Source organism: Arvicanthis niloticus, chromosome 11 (assembly GCF_011762505.2).
Source record: "Arvicanthis niloticus isolate mArvNil1 chromosome 11, mArvNil1.pat.X, whole genome shotgun sequence".
NCBI classification, from domain to species: Eukaryota; Metazoa; Chordata; class Mammalia; order Rodentia; family Muridae; genus Arvicanthis; species Arvicanthis niloticus.
Genome location: NC_047668.1, coordinates 13,623,480 through 13,637,374, shown reverse-complemented (window position 1 = coordinate 13,637,374; position 13,895 = coordinate 13,623,480). Strand labels below are relative to the sequence as shown.

General features: G+C 39.9%; 2 protein-coding genes across 2 annotated transcripts in view; one reads left to right on the top strand and one right to left on the bottom strand.

Annotated features, from left to right (window-relative positions):
• The window catches only part of LOC117716881 (uncharacterized), a 31,095-nt gene extending 28,974 nt beyond the window's left edge, over nucleotides 1-2,121 (bottom strand). Inside the window, exon 1 of the mRNA XM_034513956.2 lies at nucleotides 1,992-2,121. Within this exon, the coding sequence (XP_034369847.1) occupies nucleotides 1,992-2,088 (97 nt within the window). The 5' untranslated portion in view covers nucleotides 2,089-2,121. The remainder of the gene's footprint in view (nucleotides 1-1,991) is intronic.
• A 327-nt stretch (nucleotides 2,122-2,448) lies between these two features.
• Srp54 (signal recognition particle 54) overlaps nucleotides 2,449-13,895 on the top strand; it is a 31,315-nt gene continuing 19,868 nt past the window's right edge. The window contains exons 1-4 of the mRNA XM_034513951.2: nucleotides 2,449-2,754; nucleotides 11,480-11,589; nucleotides 12,566-12,657; nucleotides 13,695-13,779. Coding sequence (XP_034369842.1) covers nucleotides 11,512-11,589; nucleotides 12,566-12,657; nucleotides 13,695-13,779 — 255 coding nt within the window. The 5' untranslated portion in view covers nucleotides 2,449-2,754; nucleotides 11,480-11,511. The remainder of the gene's footprint in view (nucleotides 2,755-11,479; nucleotides 11,590-12,565; nucleotides 12,658-13,694; nucleotides 13,780-13,895) is intronic.

The following is a 13,895-nucleotide window of genomic DNA, read 5'->3' as shown; positions in this document are numbered from 1 at the left end:
GTGAAAGAAATTTTCAAAAAAATAAAAACATTAAAATAAGAAATCACGCTTATCCGTGACATGATTATCCAGGTAGAAAGTTCTAAGGTGTCCACAGGAAAATTCCTAAAGCTAGTCATTTCAACAAGGTCACAGGCTACAAAATAAGAAAGCACAGCCAACCTTATCTTTCTACGTAGAAACAGAAAATTAAAAGCACAATTTATGTGCTGGAGAGAAGGCTCAGTGGCAGGGCACTGGAAGAGGCTGGAGACTCATCCCCACTACCCACATGGTGGCTCACACCATCTGCCACTCCAGTTCCAGGGATCCAGCCCTCTCCTGACCTTTGCAGGCACTAGGCATAGACATGGTACATACATAAATGTAAGCAAAACACTAAAAAACATAAAGCAAATAAATCTAAAAACAAAACCCTCCAACTGGGCTGAAGAGATGGCTCAGTGGTTCAGAGTGCTGGCTGCTCTTCCAGAAGACCCAGGACCAATTCCTAGTACCCACATTGTGGCTTATAACCACCTGTAGCCCTCTTCTGGTCTCCCCAGACATCAGGCACATATGTGGTGCTAAAGACATAAAAGAATAGTAGCAACAATAATAATGATAATAATAGAATATCACATATTTTAAACCTATAATTTTTAATAGCTCCAAATAAAAATAAAGAGATGTTGGACCTAAACTGTATAGTGAAAGAACAAAGAAAACTAACTTTAGAAAACCGTGCAAATGTATTGGAATACAATGTACCAAAACATGCCACATTTCCTAACTAAAACACATAATACCTAAGAAACTGAGTCAAGATAGATGTCTATCAACAGATGAACAGATAAAGAAAATGTGGCACATATATGCAACGGAATTTTATTTAACCATAAAGAAAAATGAAATCATGGCATTTTTGCTGGAAGATGGGTCCAGAAGTAATTGTATTGGTAGACTGTTTGCATAGCATGCATGAAGTTCTGGGTTCTACCCTCAGTCCTGTATGTGTGTATAACCATGGAATGGTGTCTCTGGTTCCTACATTTCCAAGATACACTTTGCTATCAGATGCCTCAAGCCAACTTTAGTTTGGTGCCTCACTTAATATAATCTCTCAAAACGTTTAACAATTCTCTAACGACACCAAGAATATTTTTCCTAACAGGTCAAAGATTGAAGATCTAAAATTGGAAGTTGGAGTTGAGGGTGCAGCTTAGTAGGCAGGGCCCAGGCCTGGGTGTGATCTCCAGCATCAGTACAGGTGAGACAGATGGAGGAGGACCAGAGTTCTAAGTCAGCCTCTGTAAAGTCTGAGGTCTAGCAGGACTACATGAGACCTTGCCTCTAAAATTAAAAATACATTGGAGGTCATATCAAATAAGATTACTTTAAGGATTTGAATGAAAGTAACCTTGGGGATTAATGTTTTTCAGTATAGCATACATTGGTATAGTATATAAATATAAAAGGATCAAGTATATAAATAAAACAGTGCTTTCACTAGACTTTACTTTGCTAGAGAAGAAAAGTTTTATCCACTAACTAGATAGAATCACCTCATTTCCTCGATTCTAATTTGTGACTTTTCATATTTACTATTAACAGTTTAAAATAAGTTTTTTTCTTCCCCATCCCCTGAAAGATTATTAAACGGTCTGTTTTACCATGTATAAAATAAATGTACTAGATATATGTGACTTTCTTTGCCTTGAGGATAACTCCACAGCCTAAAAAGCCTATCTTGCACAGAGCTTTTCCAAGTAGTGTCCGCCTGTACGAGTAACTGAACAAAGCTTGCCCAAAGTCAGTACCGGAATCACAAATCACCTAAAGTTGGTTCTCGGGCATCCAATCCTAAAATGCATTCCGATGTCTAAGTGTGGGGAATGCAGCGATCAAGTGCTGCCTAGCGACCCGGTGCCTAGCTCCGCCCCTCCCTGGTACCCAAAGACTAAATCCAACAGCCAACCGCCAACTGCCGGACTCTAGCCACGACTGCTTACGGGTAGTCCTCATCCAGTGGAGCAGTGCCGGGACATCTGCGGGAGCCGTAGTTCTGAGCAGCTGAAGCACAGCTCGCCTAGCGGACCAAAAGTCCATGGCGAAGACAGCCAAGAGCAGGTTCTCACTGAGCACGCGCAGCCAGACACGCGCTCGCCGCGACTCCGCCCTCCCGCGGACCCTCCAGTTACCAAAGCCGAAACGCTAAGCTCCGCCCTTCAGGATCCCGCCTCTCGCGGCTGCAGAAGCCCTAAGCCTCGCCCCCTCGCTGTGTCCTGCACTCTCTTGCTCTCTCTCTCTCCTAGTCACTTTTCCTTAAGTCCTGCCTTTCCTTGAGATTGCACCCGGAGAGGGCCTGTTTCGTTGCTAGCTTGCCGCCGCAGTGACATACAGGTAGAACACTAAGGTCAAAGGTCAGCTCAAGCAAAGAGACACCCCTTCAACCCTTAGCAGAAGGGAACCGTAGAAACCGGGCTTTGTGCCCCGGAAGCGGAAGTGTATTTTCACGAAGAGCTGAACTACGCTGAGTGATGACGTCTCCTCATTGGGCGGAAGGTTCGGTGGCAGTCGTCGGTATTCCAGCTGGTGGGAGTTGGCTCCACTGTGTTGGGCGCTGGGCCCCTACTTTCTGTAGCTGGGAAGTTGGGCTGCGGGGTCGCCCCTGTCCTTCTGCTTCCAGTGTTCCTGGGTTTCCTTCTGCGGCGTGGAGCCTCGCCAAGGACTCGCCGGCCCTGTGGGGCCACAGCTTTAGTGGTGCCTTTTGCGGTGAGTGTGGGTTCTCAGCACTGCTGAGAAGGTGGGGTGGGGGAGCACAGCCAGACCCCCAGTTAGAGCGACGCTTCTGCGGGAGTCTTCCCCAGTCGCCACGGGCTGTGATCGCTGAGGTGCACTGACACGTTTGTCTTGTCCTCTTTCTCAAGTTTTACCAAACGATGCGCTGAAACCCTTTTAATTTGTCTTCAGATTTACCGGAGCCAAATAAAAAGTAAGCATTTGTAGGCTTGGCTTATGGAAAGCATTCCTGAACAAGAATTTAGATAAAGCTACTTGCCCAAAGCCTTTTGACATATACCAGGTTTTATTTTTCTATCTTTTACTGTTTATTAGCGTGTTTGGTTAGCATATTGTCCTTTATGTAGTAGAATGAATAAGAACTTTTAGTTCAACGACAATGATAAGATGTGCTGAGGACTTTTATCAGTCGACGCTACTGACCATGTACTTTTTAAAAAACTTTTTAAATCAGCTCTTCTGTTACCAGTCTTCACTTAGTTGTTAGATATGCATTTGAACAAAATGTTTATGAGGTGTTCTTTGTTTTTTCTTTTTAAGCAGGAGAGATAAAGTAATGAAGTACACTATTCCTTTTTTTGTTTGTTTGTTTTGTTTTTTGTTTTTTTTCGAGACAGGGTTTCTCTGTGTAGCCCTGGCTGTCCTGGAACTCGATCTGTAGACCAGGCTGGCCTCTAACTCAGAAATCCACCTGCCTCTGCCTCCCAAGTGCTGGGATTAAAGGCGTGCGCCACCACCGCCCGGCGAAGTACACTATTCCTAACATAGGAATTCTAGCAGTACAGAGAATGAAAAAGTCCATAAATTATATTATAGACTGACTCTAGTTAGGCCAAAAGAGACATGGAGCAGTGATGACAGTTAATGTGCCCCTTAAGAGATTTGTCTGAGTCATTTGCTTTTGAAGGCTAGCCTCAATGTCCTAATAGGCTTAGGAGGATAGACGAGGGTTAAGTAAGGTAGCATAGTTCCTGTGACATAGCTGTAATGGTGCAGCCGAGGAGGGAGACACGTCCATCAAACCTTTTTACCTCAACTTTTTGGTATTGACAGATTTAGTATTTTTCTGATTTAATAAAGAAAGTCTATTATACAAGGAGCACTCCTGTAACTATCTGTGTCTGCTACTTGAATGGTAACTTTGCTTTCTTTTAGAAGTAGGCTTTTTTTCCCCCCATGTGCTTTTGGAGGCAAAGATGACCAGTAAAACTTACAGCCCCTTGGGATCCTTTTAGTGTTGGTTGAGTTGCTCTTCCCTTTGCCCCGAGTTGGTAGAGCACAGGCTCTGCCGTAGACTCTCTTGAGAATTCTCACCCACGTGTTGCTTCCATACACCATTTCATATGCCAACAATTTATTTACATGCACTTTTCTCTGGCCTTCATTTTGAGAGTTGGGCACTTTCTGAAGTAAATGTACTGCTTCCAGCTCCCGTTTCCCACTAGGGTATGTGGCGTGCACGTGGAAGCATATATAAGCGTGATTTTGAGTTTTGACCCTTATTTGTTGAGTGTTATGTGTATGTTCAGTTTTTAAAAAGACTAAGCCACATGTGCTTAGTTGGCTACTTTGTAGTCTGGATAGGGAAATTACTTGAGCACAGGAATTGGAGGTGAGCCTGGGCATCATTATCAATACCCCATCTCTAAAATACGCAACAAAGTAGTGTAATAAAAGGAACACTTATCTGCACATTTATAAAAGTAACTTTTATTTGACCGAAGTGATTGTCATTGAGGATGCTTACTGCCACTGTTTGCTAACCTACACCTAGTCCTGGAAGCCTTGGAGACTTAACTGCTGAATAAGTTCACCTCTTCCTAATTCTTTCTGATCCCTGGCTGGCTGGTCAACTCAGCTGTTCTGGCTCAAACCTCCTCTCCACATTGAACTGATTGAACCTGGCTTTCTCTTTCTGCCTCTCCTGAAATGCTGTACGTTGCCTCAAACTAACTCTGGCAATCCGTTCTAATCTCTGGCTCCTTCTCATGCTCTGGTTCATCCTGTCTTCATCTATACCTAGCTGGTTCTCTCTTTGCAACCTGTCTCTGTAAAACTTCTTGTAAACTTTTGTAGACTTCTAACTCTTGGGTTTTTCTCCATTTGGTGCATTTGCTGTTGTTTCTAAAGAGGTTTTTATTATAGTCTATATATTTGGGTATAGAGATAGCTATAGAATTTTTGTTTTCCTTTTTGAGACAAGGTCTAACTATGTTGGCTTAGCTTACCTTGAAGCCATAGTTTGAAGTAATCCTGACTCAACTTTCCAAGTAAAAAGTACCTATGATTGTTCTCTGCCTGAGATATTTTAAAAGTTGAGGACAGATTTTCATTCCTTTGATTTAAGGGATACTGCTGAGTGCAGTAATTACTAGGCCTGGCTCTATACCAGGGTCTATCATGACTTCTTTTGTTCTCTAATCAAGAGTTACTTTTGAGCTGACAGGCTTTAAATGTAACCAGTGTAGCACAGCTTGGGCTTGTGCCTCCTCACACTTTTGCATCTGCCCCTCGGTGCTCTTGTCATTTTCAAAAGCAACTCTTTCCAAGGAATTTTTTTTGTTTTCATTTTCCCTCTTGGCAAGATTTCATATAAAGATTCTTTTTATGACTAACCCAACAGCCAAAGAGAATCTTGTATCGTTTTGTTTTCATTTTCTTTTTTTTGAGACAGGATTTCTCTGCATGGCCTTGACTGTCCTAGGACTTGCTCTGTAAACCAGGCTGGCCTGTAACTGGAATAGATCCCCCTGCCTCTGCCTTCCAAGTGCTGGGATTAAAGGCATGTGCCACCACTGCTGGGTGCCAAAGAGTTAAAAGATTCCTTGTAGGTTTTTTTTTCCTTTCCTCTTTTCTGTACCTTTCTCCTTCCCTTCTTTTCTTCCCTCCCTCCCTCTCTCTTTCCTCCCTTCTTTCCAGGCTGGCCAGCATGGGACTTGCTACATAGAGCATGCTAGCCCCGGGTCACAGTGCTCCAGGAGTCTATTCCTTCTGTGTGCTAAGCTGTGCACTACTGTACCCCACCTTCTTGCTTTTTTAAGTTACTATTCTTATTGCTTATTGGGGATGGTGTTGGGGAGGGAGTGAGGTGTGTATATTTGTTCATGTGTATGTGCCAGAGGAAAAAGTTGGATGTCTTCTTCTATCCCCCTTGAAACAGGATCTTTTTTTTTTTTTTTGTAAAATCTTTTTCTGTTTATTTATTTTTTGAGATTTTAATATAATTACATCATTTTTCTCCTTTCCTTTCCTCCCAACAAGCCATCCTTTATATGCCTAACTCGCTTTTGATTCATGGCCTCTTTTTCATTAATTGTTGTTACATACATATATGTTTATGCATATATTCTTAAATACATAAGTATTCCTTGTTTAGTCTATATGTTACTAGTATGTAGGTTTTCACAGCTGACCATTTGCTATCAGATAATCAGTTGGTGTGCTTCATGAGGAAGACCATTTCTCCAGCTCTTAGTTGCCTGGAGTTCCTTGGGTAAAGTTGAGGCCACCTGAAGAGTTGTTGGTGACTGCAGGGTGTTTGAGCCACTGTTGCACCTCTAGGGTCATTGTTCCATGCCACTTGTTGTGGTTTATAGATGTCATAGCTGGTAGGACTATTGGTTGCTTCCCTCCTTCTGAAGCTTCCTTTCATGGTACCTTCTAGTACCAAGGGGGCTAGTCCTCAGGGAGGAGGCTTTCTGATCAGTTCCAGCTCAAAGAGAGGCCTTTGGGCTCCATGTCTAAAATACATGGTGTCTTCATTAATAGGGACCTGCCTTCCACCTCTGTTGGTGGGGAAGGCCAGCCGAGGGCAATAACAGTAGCCTACTCAACAGCCCTGACAAACACTCAAAAGAGGGCTTTTCATGGTCGGTGTTGGAGGTTTTGTTAGATGGTCATTGGTTTTTGGAGGGAATATTGTTGGCTCTGATTTTTAAAAATTCATTTAAACTACATATGTATTTATCTATATAGAGACCTAAGTGTATTTTAGTTTTGTTGGTTTTTTATAGGTGCTCTTAGACATTGAACCATTTCCCCAGGCACCTCACATAGTTGTTTAAGATTGTGTTTATTTCCAGAGCAAACATGGATTTATTAAGAAAAAGTGAGGGAAACTCCCGAGGATGGGAGAGGTTCTAACGGTTCCTTTTCTTTTAAAATAACTTGTTCTGCCTCAGTTAGGTATGCATTTCCATGTCTAGCCTAATAGAAGTTTTCTCTACCTTTTCTTCCGTTAGACTGTGAAGTGGGGGCTGGAGAGATAAGTCAGTTGGTAAAGTACTAAGTCCAAACCCTTTTTTCAGATTTTAAATCTTTTGGTAAAATTATAGCCAAGAATCAAGAATGATGGAGATTTTATATTAATCTTTATGTCCCACCAGAATATTTTGATTTATTGAAGTTGCCTAAGGGAGCCAGGGAGATGGCTCAGTGAATTTGATTCCAGGAACCCAACTAAAATAGCCAGTCTTTGGTTGCAAATACATGTAATCTCATCAGCACCACAGATATAAAAACAGGCAGAGCTATGGGACTTACAGCCAGCTTATCCTACTCGGCAAGTGCCAGGTCAGTGAGAGACCAATAAGCAAGTGGCTAGCTCCTGAGCAGTGGCATTTGAGGCACCTCTTTTCTCTACATGCATGCACCACCATGCCTGCTTGCAGTGTTAGGTTTAATGTTAAGATTTGAGACTTTGAAAAACTAGTTAGGAGGCACACACCTGTACTCAAGAGATAGAGGCATGAGGATTGTTCCAAGTTCCAGGCCATCCTTGTCTATATAGTAAGAGTCTGTCTCAAAGAAACCAAAATGAGGAATTTATGGTGGTATGACATGAACAAGAGAGCTTTGTCTGTACTTGTGTTAATTTATTGAATTGGAATGAAAATGTTTGTGCTGACCCAGTTCATGAAGCATATAGTAGGTATTCAATGACTAGATGAATGAGCACAGATAACATCTCGCTGAACTACTAGTTTATGTACTAACAGCACAAGCTCTGTCTTTCACAAAGAAGCATGTTAGAAAATAATTTTCTTCTTGGCGTAAAAAAAAATAATATGCCAACCAGTGGTGGTATCTTAGGGTTTCTATTGCTGTGAAGAGACATCATGACCACGGCAACTCTTATAAAGGACAACATTTAATTGGGGCTGGCTCACAGGTTCAGAGGCTTAGCTGTGCTGCTGCTTCTTTTCTTTTTAAATTTTATTATTTTTCAGAAACAGTGGTTTCTACATGCAATTGGCTTGAAATTTGCTAATACCTAGGCTGGCCTGAAATTCATGATTCTTCTGAAGTCTAGATTTGTATAAAGAAAAATATTTTTAAAGTGTGCTGCTAAAAGTACTTACATAAGCTGGGCATGCTGCTCAGTTAGTAGCTTGAGTAAGTAGGCTATGTGGGAACCCCGAGTTGAGTTTCTAGCGCCATGTACTCTTTGTTCTTGGGAGGCAGATGAGAGTTTGAGGTCATGCTTGGAGGTTTAATGAATTCAAGGTCAGCCATACAGGACACCTACCTTCTAATAAATAAATAGCTAACATTTTTTTTAGAAAAGAAAAATACGTATACAAGGAAAGACATGTTGAAAAAATGCCATATTTGTTTTTTAGTTTAAAAAGAGCCACAACTGGTTGGTATATTCCTTAAATCATAGCCAGATCTCTGTAGAGAGACTGTCTCTAAAAGAAACAAAAAAAAAGTCACAGTGTGGGGAATTAGATCTTTTTCTTTTCTTAATGGAGCCCTGCCTTTCATAGAATTGGCCTGTAGATCAGGCTAGCCTTGAACTATCAGTTATCCAGCTATCTTGCTTCCAAGCACTGGGATTGAGGGTATGCACCACCATGCCCAACTAGAGCCATTACAAAAGTGTTCTGCTTGCATGTATGTATGTGCTCCATTTGTGTGCCTGGTCCTTGCAGAAGTTGAAAGATGGTATGGATCCCTTGGAATTGGAATTATGGATGGTTGTGAACCGCCATGTGAGTGCTGGGAATTCAACCCAGGTCCTCTGGAAGAACAAGTGTTCTTAATCAGTGAGCCGTCTCTCCAGCCCTCTAACATTCACTTTTAAGAATTAACTGGTATAACTTAAAATGAAGGATGACCTGTTTATGATGTCATCTTAAGATCATTGTGTTGTCATAGATAGGACTGTATAACTCCTGTAACAGTGATAAAAGATGAATAGAAACATCCCTCTTCTTCCATGAAAGTAATTACTTCATTGATTTAGCATATTGGATATGGGATAAGAAAATAAATCTTGAATCTTTTCAATGAAGTAGTTGCTCTTTGAGGTTAAGCAATCATGTAACTATTTAAAATAAAACCTTACCTTTGCTTAAGGTAAACAACCTTTTCTCATTTTCATCATGTCAGCAATAATTTAAAATTTTTAATTTAATTTCATTTTCAATATTTTTTGGAGACAGGGTCTCACTATGTCGCCTTGGCTAACCTCCGACTCACAGAGCTCTATTTACCTCTGTCTCCTGTGTGCTGGTGTGCTGGATTAAAGGTTTGTGCCACCATATCCAGCTTTAATTTTTTTCAATTAATTAATTATTCTTAAAACGTAGACAGTGTTTCACTATGTAGACCTGAGTGGCCCAGAATGTACTACAGACTGGCCTAGAAATAATGCATGGAGATCTTCCTCTGTCTCCCAAGTGTTGGGATTAAAGGTGTGTATCAGCACACCTGAAAATAATAATTTTTAACTTCTACATTATTAAATTTTGCTTGTGTTGGAATGTAATGTTTAACTAATTACTCAGCCTGAGAAACCTTTTTTCTATTAGACCCCAAAGTGTACTTTCCCTTCCTACAACCTTCAACTCCCCTAAGCTCAGTCTCTTAAGTCTCCCTGTGGCAAATATCTTAGCTATTTTCTCAGTTTTCCTTTTAAATTAATTTTTAGATTTCATTTTTTATGTTTATGGGATTTTTTTTTTTTTTTTTTTTTGCCTACATGTTTGCCTGTGTACCACATACATGCCTGGTGCCAGAGGTTACAAGAAGAGGGTACCAGATTCCCTAGAACTGGAGTTACAGGCACTTGTGAGCTGCTTTGTTGGTGCTGGGAATTAAACCTGGGTCATCTGGAAGTCAGTGCTCTTACTTACTGAGCTAAAAATAAAAAGTACCTGTTATTTCAGAACCAAAGTTTGATAAAGCCTATCCTGTTTAGCTTAGCCTAATTTTGTTTTTCATTCTGTGACTTTTATAGAAACCAAGAGTTGACTGTGACCCCTAATACTTCACTAGTCATTGGCAAGGTTCTCCAAAGAAACAAACCAATTTATTTTATTACTATTATTATTTAGTTGTGTGTCTGTGTATCTGTGTGTGTAGGAATTGGCTTAGACAGTTATAGAGGCCAGCGAGCCTGAAGATGGATAGGCAGGAGTTATTGGCAAGTGGGAGGGCTGACGCTGTAGTTGTAGTCTAACGGGACAGACTGAAGACACAGGAGCTGATTTTCTTTCTCTCTCTCTCTCTCTCTCTCTCTCTCTCTCTCTCTCTCTCTTTCTCTCTCTCTCGGAGTTAGGCAAGAGGAATTCTTTTTTGGTGTTTATTCTGTTGTTCTTTTATGTACCTTGTCTTACCAGCTAGTAATTAAAGCATGTTGAGGATGGGCAATCATATTCATTTACTTTCTGTTGAGTTCTGCCATTCTAATATATAGCAGTATATCTGTATACTTTTATAAAGCTGCACCTTTTGATTTGTTTTCATTTTAGACTGTCTCATGTAATTCAGGCTGGTCTCCAAGTCTGTACTCCTGTTCCTCCTGCTCTCTGCTGTCAAGTGCTAAGACTTCAGAAAGTGTCCCACCATGCCTGGCTCAAGGGAAAGGAGTTTTAAAGTTACTGTAGTTTGGAGTTGAGAAATCAGTAAATCACTTTAGAATGGGAAGAATAATGGTTTCCTTAGTGGTTAGAAGAATAAAATGAAGTAATATGATTTATTTTTCGTTTGTTTTAAGACATGGTCTCATTATGTAGCCTTGATAGCCTGGAGCTCTCAATGTAAATCAGACTGGCCTCCAACTCATAGTGAATCCCAAGTGCTGGGATTACAGGTGTGTGCTGCCATGCCCAGCCTTAGATGTGATGTTATTTATGTGGAGAGGTTTAGTGGGCGACTGTCATGTAGTTAATGACTCAGCAGTTGATTTATTCTGTGCTACAAAAGTTAAATGATTTATGAATTAAGGTGAGTTTTCCTTGCCTTTTTCTTTTCTACTTGAGAGTCAGATTGAGACTAGCATGGAGTTCTATAATGTAGGAGCTAAGCCCACGTCTGTGGAGTTGAGGTCTCTTTCTCTTTGTCTTCACAAGTGGACACGGTGCACCTTTCAGTTACGCATACCCATGAGCATGTGTGGAAGAGAGAACAAAATTAACTGAAGACCATAGTTTCATTTTCTCAACAGATACTATTGGACATTTAAATCTGATGATTTATGTTAAGATTCTCTAATTAGGTATGTAAATGGAAGGCGTCATAACCAAATTTATCTTTCGGACAGGAATGTATTAAAGTTGCAGGTTGATGCGCTAGAAGCTGAAATTATAGTGTTCAAATATTGGAATACTTTAATTTGAATTTAAATATTCTTTTTCTTCACTTAGGAGTTAACGAGAAATGGTTTTCACTTATATTTTCTTTTCCTTCCTAGAGTTCTCATAAGTACGTCTTAAAACCTTCAAGATGGTTCTAGCAGATCTTGGAAGAAAAATAACATCAGCATTACGCTCATTGAGCAATGCCACCATTATCAATGAAGAGGTATGAAAATAGAGTGTGAGATACCTGTGCTAGTGCATTGTTACTAGGATTAGAGAACTGGACTAAGTACATCTCTTTAGACTTGTGATTTAATTTGATGTAGATTTAGTATTGTAAATACACAATATCAGTAAGGAGTGTTTTGCATTGAAAAATCCACTGTGATATTTCACCTTTTTAAATTTTTTTTATTTGTGTGTGTGTGTGTGTGTGTGTGTGTCTGTCTGTCTGTCTGTCTGTCTGTCTGTGTCTGTGTCTGTGTCTGTGTCTGTGTCTGTGTCTGTGTCTGTGTCTGTGTGAGGTTATGTTTGCAACAATGCTAGTGCCCATGGAAGCCAGAAGAGGTTGGGTCATTGGAGTTGAGTTACAGAGGACTGTAAGTTGTCCAAGTTCTAGGAATCAAACCCAGGTCCTCTGGAGGAGCAGCAAGTGCTCTTACCCACTGACCCATCTCCCCTTCAATTATTTTACCGCACTCGTTAGAGCTTTTAAAAAATCCCCCAAACCTACCTTTAGTTTAAAAAAAAAAAACAAAAAACAACAACAACAAAAAACAGTGTAGCTTTTGAATACTTGAATCTGAAAATATGCTGCTCTGTCTCAACATATATCTAGAACTTCACGGTCCTTCTTTCTCCTTTGTTAGACATGTGCTGATCTGTTTTTTTCCTGTACCTTTCATTTAGCATTCTTTATATAAAAGATTAGTATTTTAGCCTACTGTGGTGGTGTGTACTGTAGGAATAATTAATACTTGGTTATTAATACCTGTATAAAACTAAATGCCATACCTTATTTTGACAGAATGACTGGGATTTAATAATATTTTCTTTCCAAGGGTAATTGAAAAAACTCCTTTCTCGCCTCCAATAGCGAGGCACTGCTGTATTGTTGTCGAGCTGCTGTTGTACATGAAACCTTTGTTTTTATGTTGTTAGAGAAACACTGAGCATATTTCAATTTTATTTATTTTCAGGTATTAAATGCTATGCTGAAAGAAGTATGTACAGCATTATTGGAAGCCGATGTTAATATTAAACTAGTGAAGCAACTAAGAGAAAATGTTAAGTAAGTTGAATTAATTGTGTAAAAACAAGACAAACTAAGTTTGGTTTACTGGGATAGAGATGGATAGGAAAGTTTGCTTTACTATTAAGATACTTCTAGGCAGCACTGGAAAGTTTTGAATTCATGTGTCAGAAAACTCCCTGTGAAACAAGGTCTGGTGGCTTATGCCTGGGAGGCTGATGCAAGAGGTGTATCATGAGTTCAAGACCAGCCTTTGTTATACAGTGAGTTTCAGGTTAGCCTCGACTAAAAGATTTAAATGGAGAAAAGGGAGAGAGAAAGAAAGAAAGACGGACTATGTATTTCTATAATTATGGTTCCGTGAACAAACTAAGGACAGCTTCGTGGCTTCATTTCATTGTAGATTTTCTTACTTGTTCATTTGGGTGGGGTTAGTTATTTATTATAGTTAAATGTGATACAATTTTAATGTAAAAGATTTTCAGCAATTCATTTTCTTCCTGAAGTTGTGGTAAGATTACATGAGTCAGCCTTCTTCGCGATTGAAGAGTTCTCTTCTCTCTTGTTCTGCATTTTGGTTTCTCTCTCCATGTTTGAAGGAGTCCTGTGTGGTCTTTGTTACAGTAGTCCGTCCTTGAGAGGCATATGGACAGGGCACTGGGAACCATGCAGGCACCTCTAATAATGTCTGGAACCCAGTCTATCATTCCTTCTCTTAGGGATAGTCTGGGAGAAGATAAGGAACTACTAGCATTTAAACAGAGCTAGAAAGTCAGTGTGATTCTCTGGGTATAAAATTTGCAAGCTGAAGAAAAATAAAATTAATATTTGATATAGTTATAGCCAGAGAAACTGATATTTATGCAGTGAACTGTAAGCCTTTAAAAACTACTCAAAGCCTTGCATCTAGTCTTTTATAGTATAATTCTTTGTGGTATAATCTTATAAATCTATGACAATTATTTGAATGCTAATTAATATGAATAATTGAATACTCTTACATTCTGTGGGATGGAAGTACTTTGAGATTATCTTAACTGACTTTCATTTTTATCCCAATTGTCACCATTGTAAAGGTCTGCAATTGATCTTGAAGAGATGGCATCTGGTCTGAACAAAAGAAAAATGATTCAGCATGCTGTATTTAAAGAACTTGTAAAGGTAAAAGTGTATCAAGATTATGCGTCCATCAGCCCAGTGCTTTTGAGTCCCTTCTAATGTATTTTATGAACAATTTGTCTATATTGAAATATAAATTTGAGCTGTCAAGATGCTTC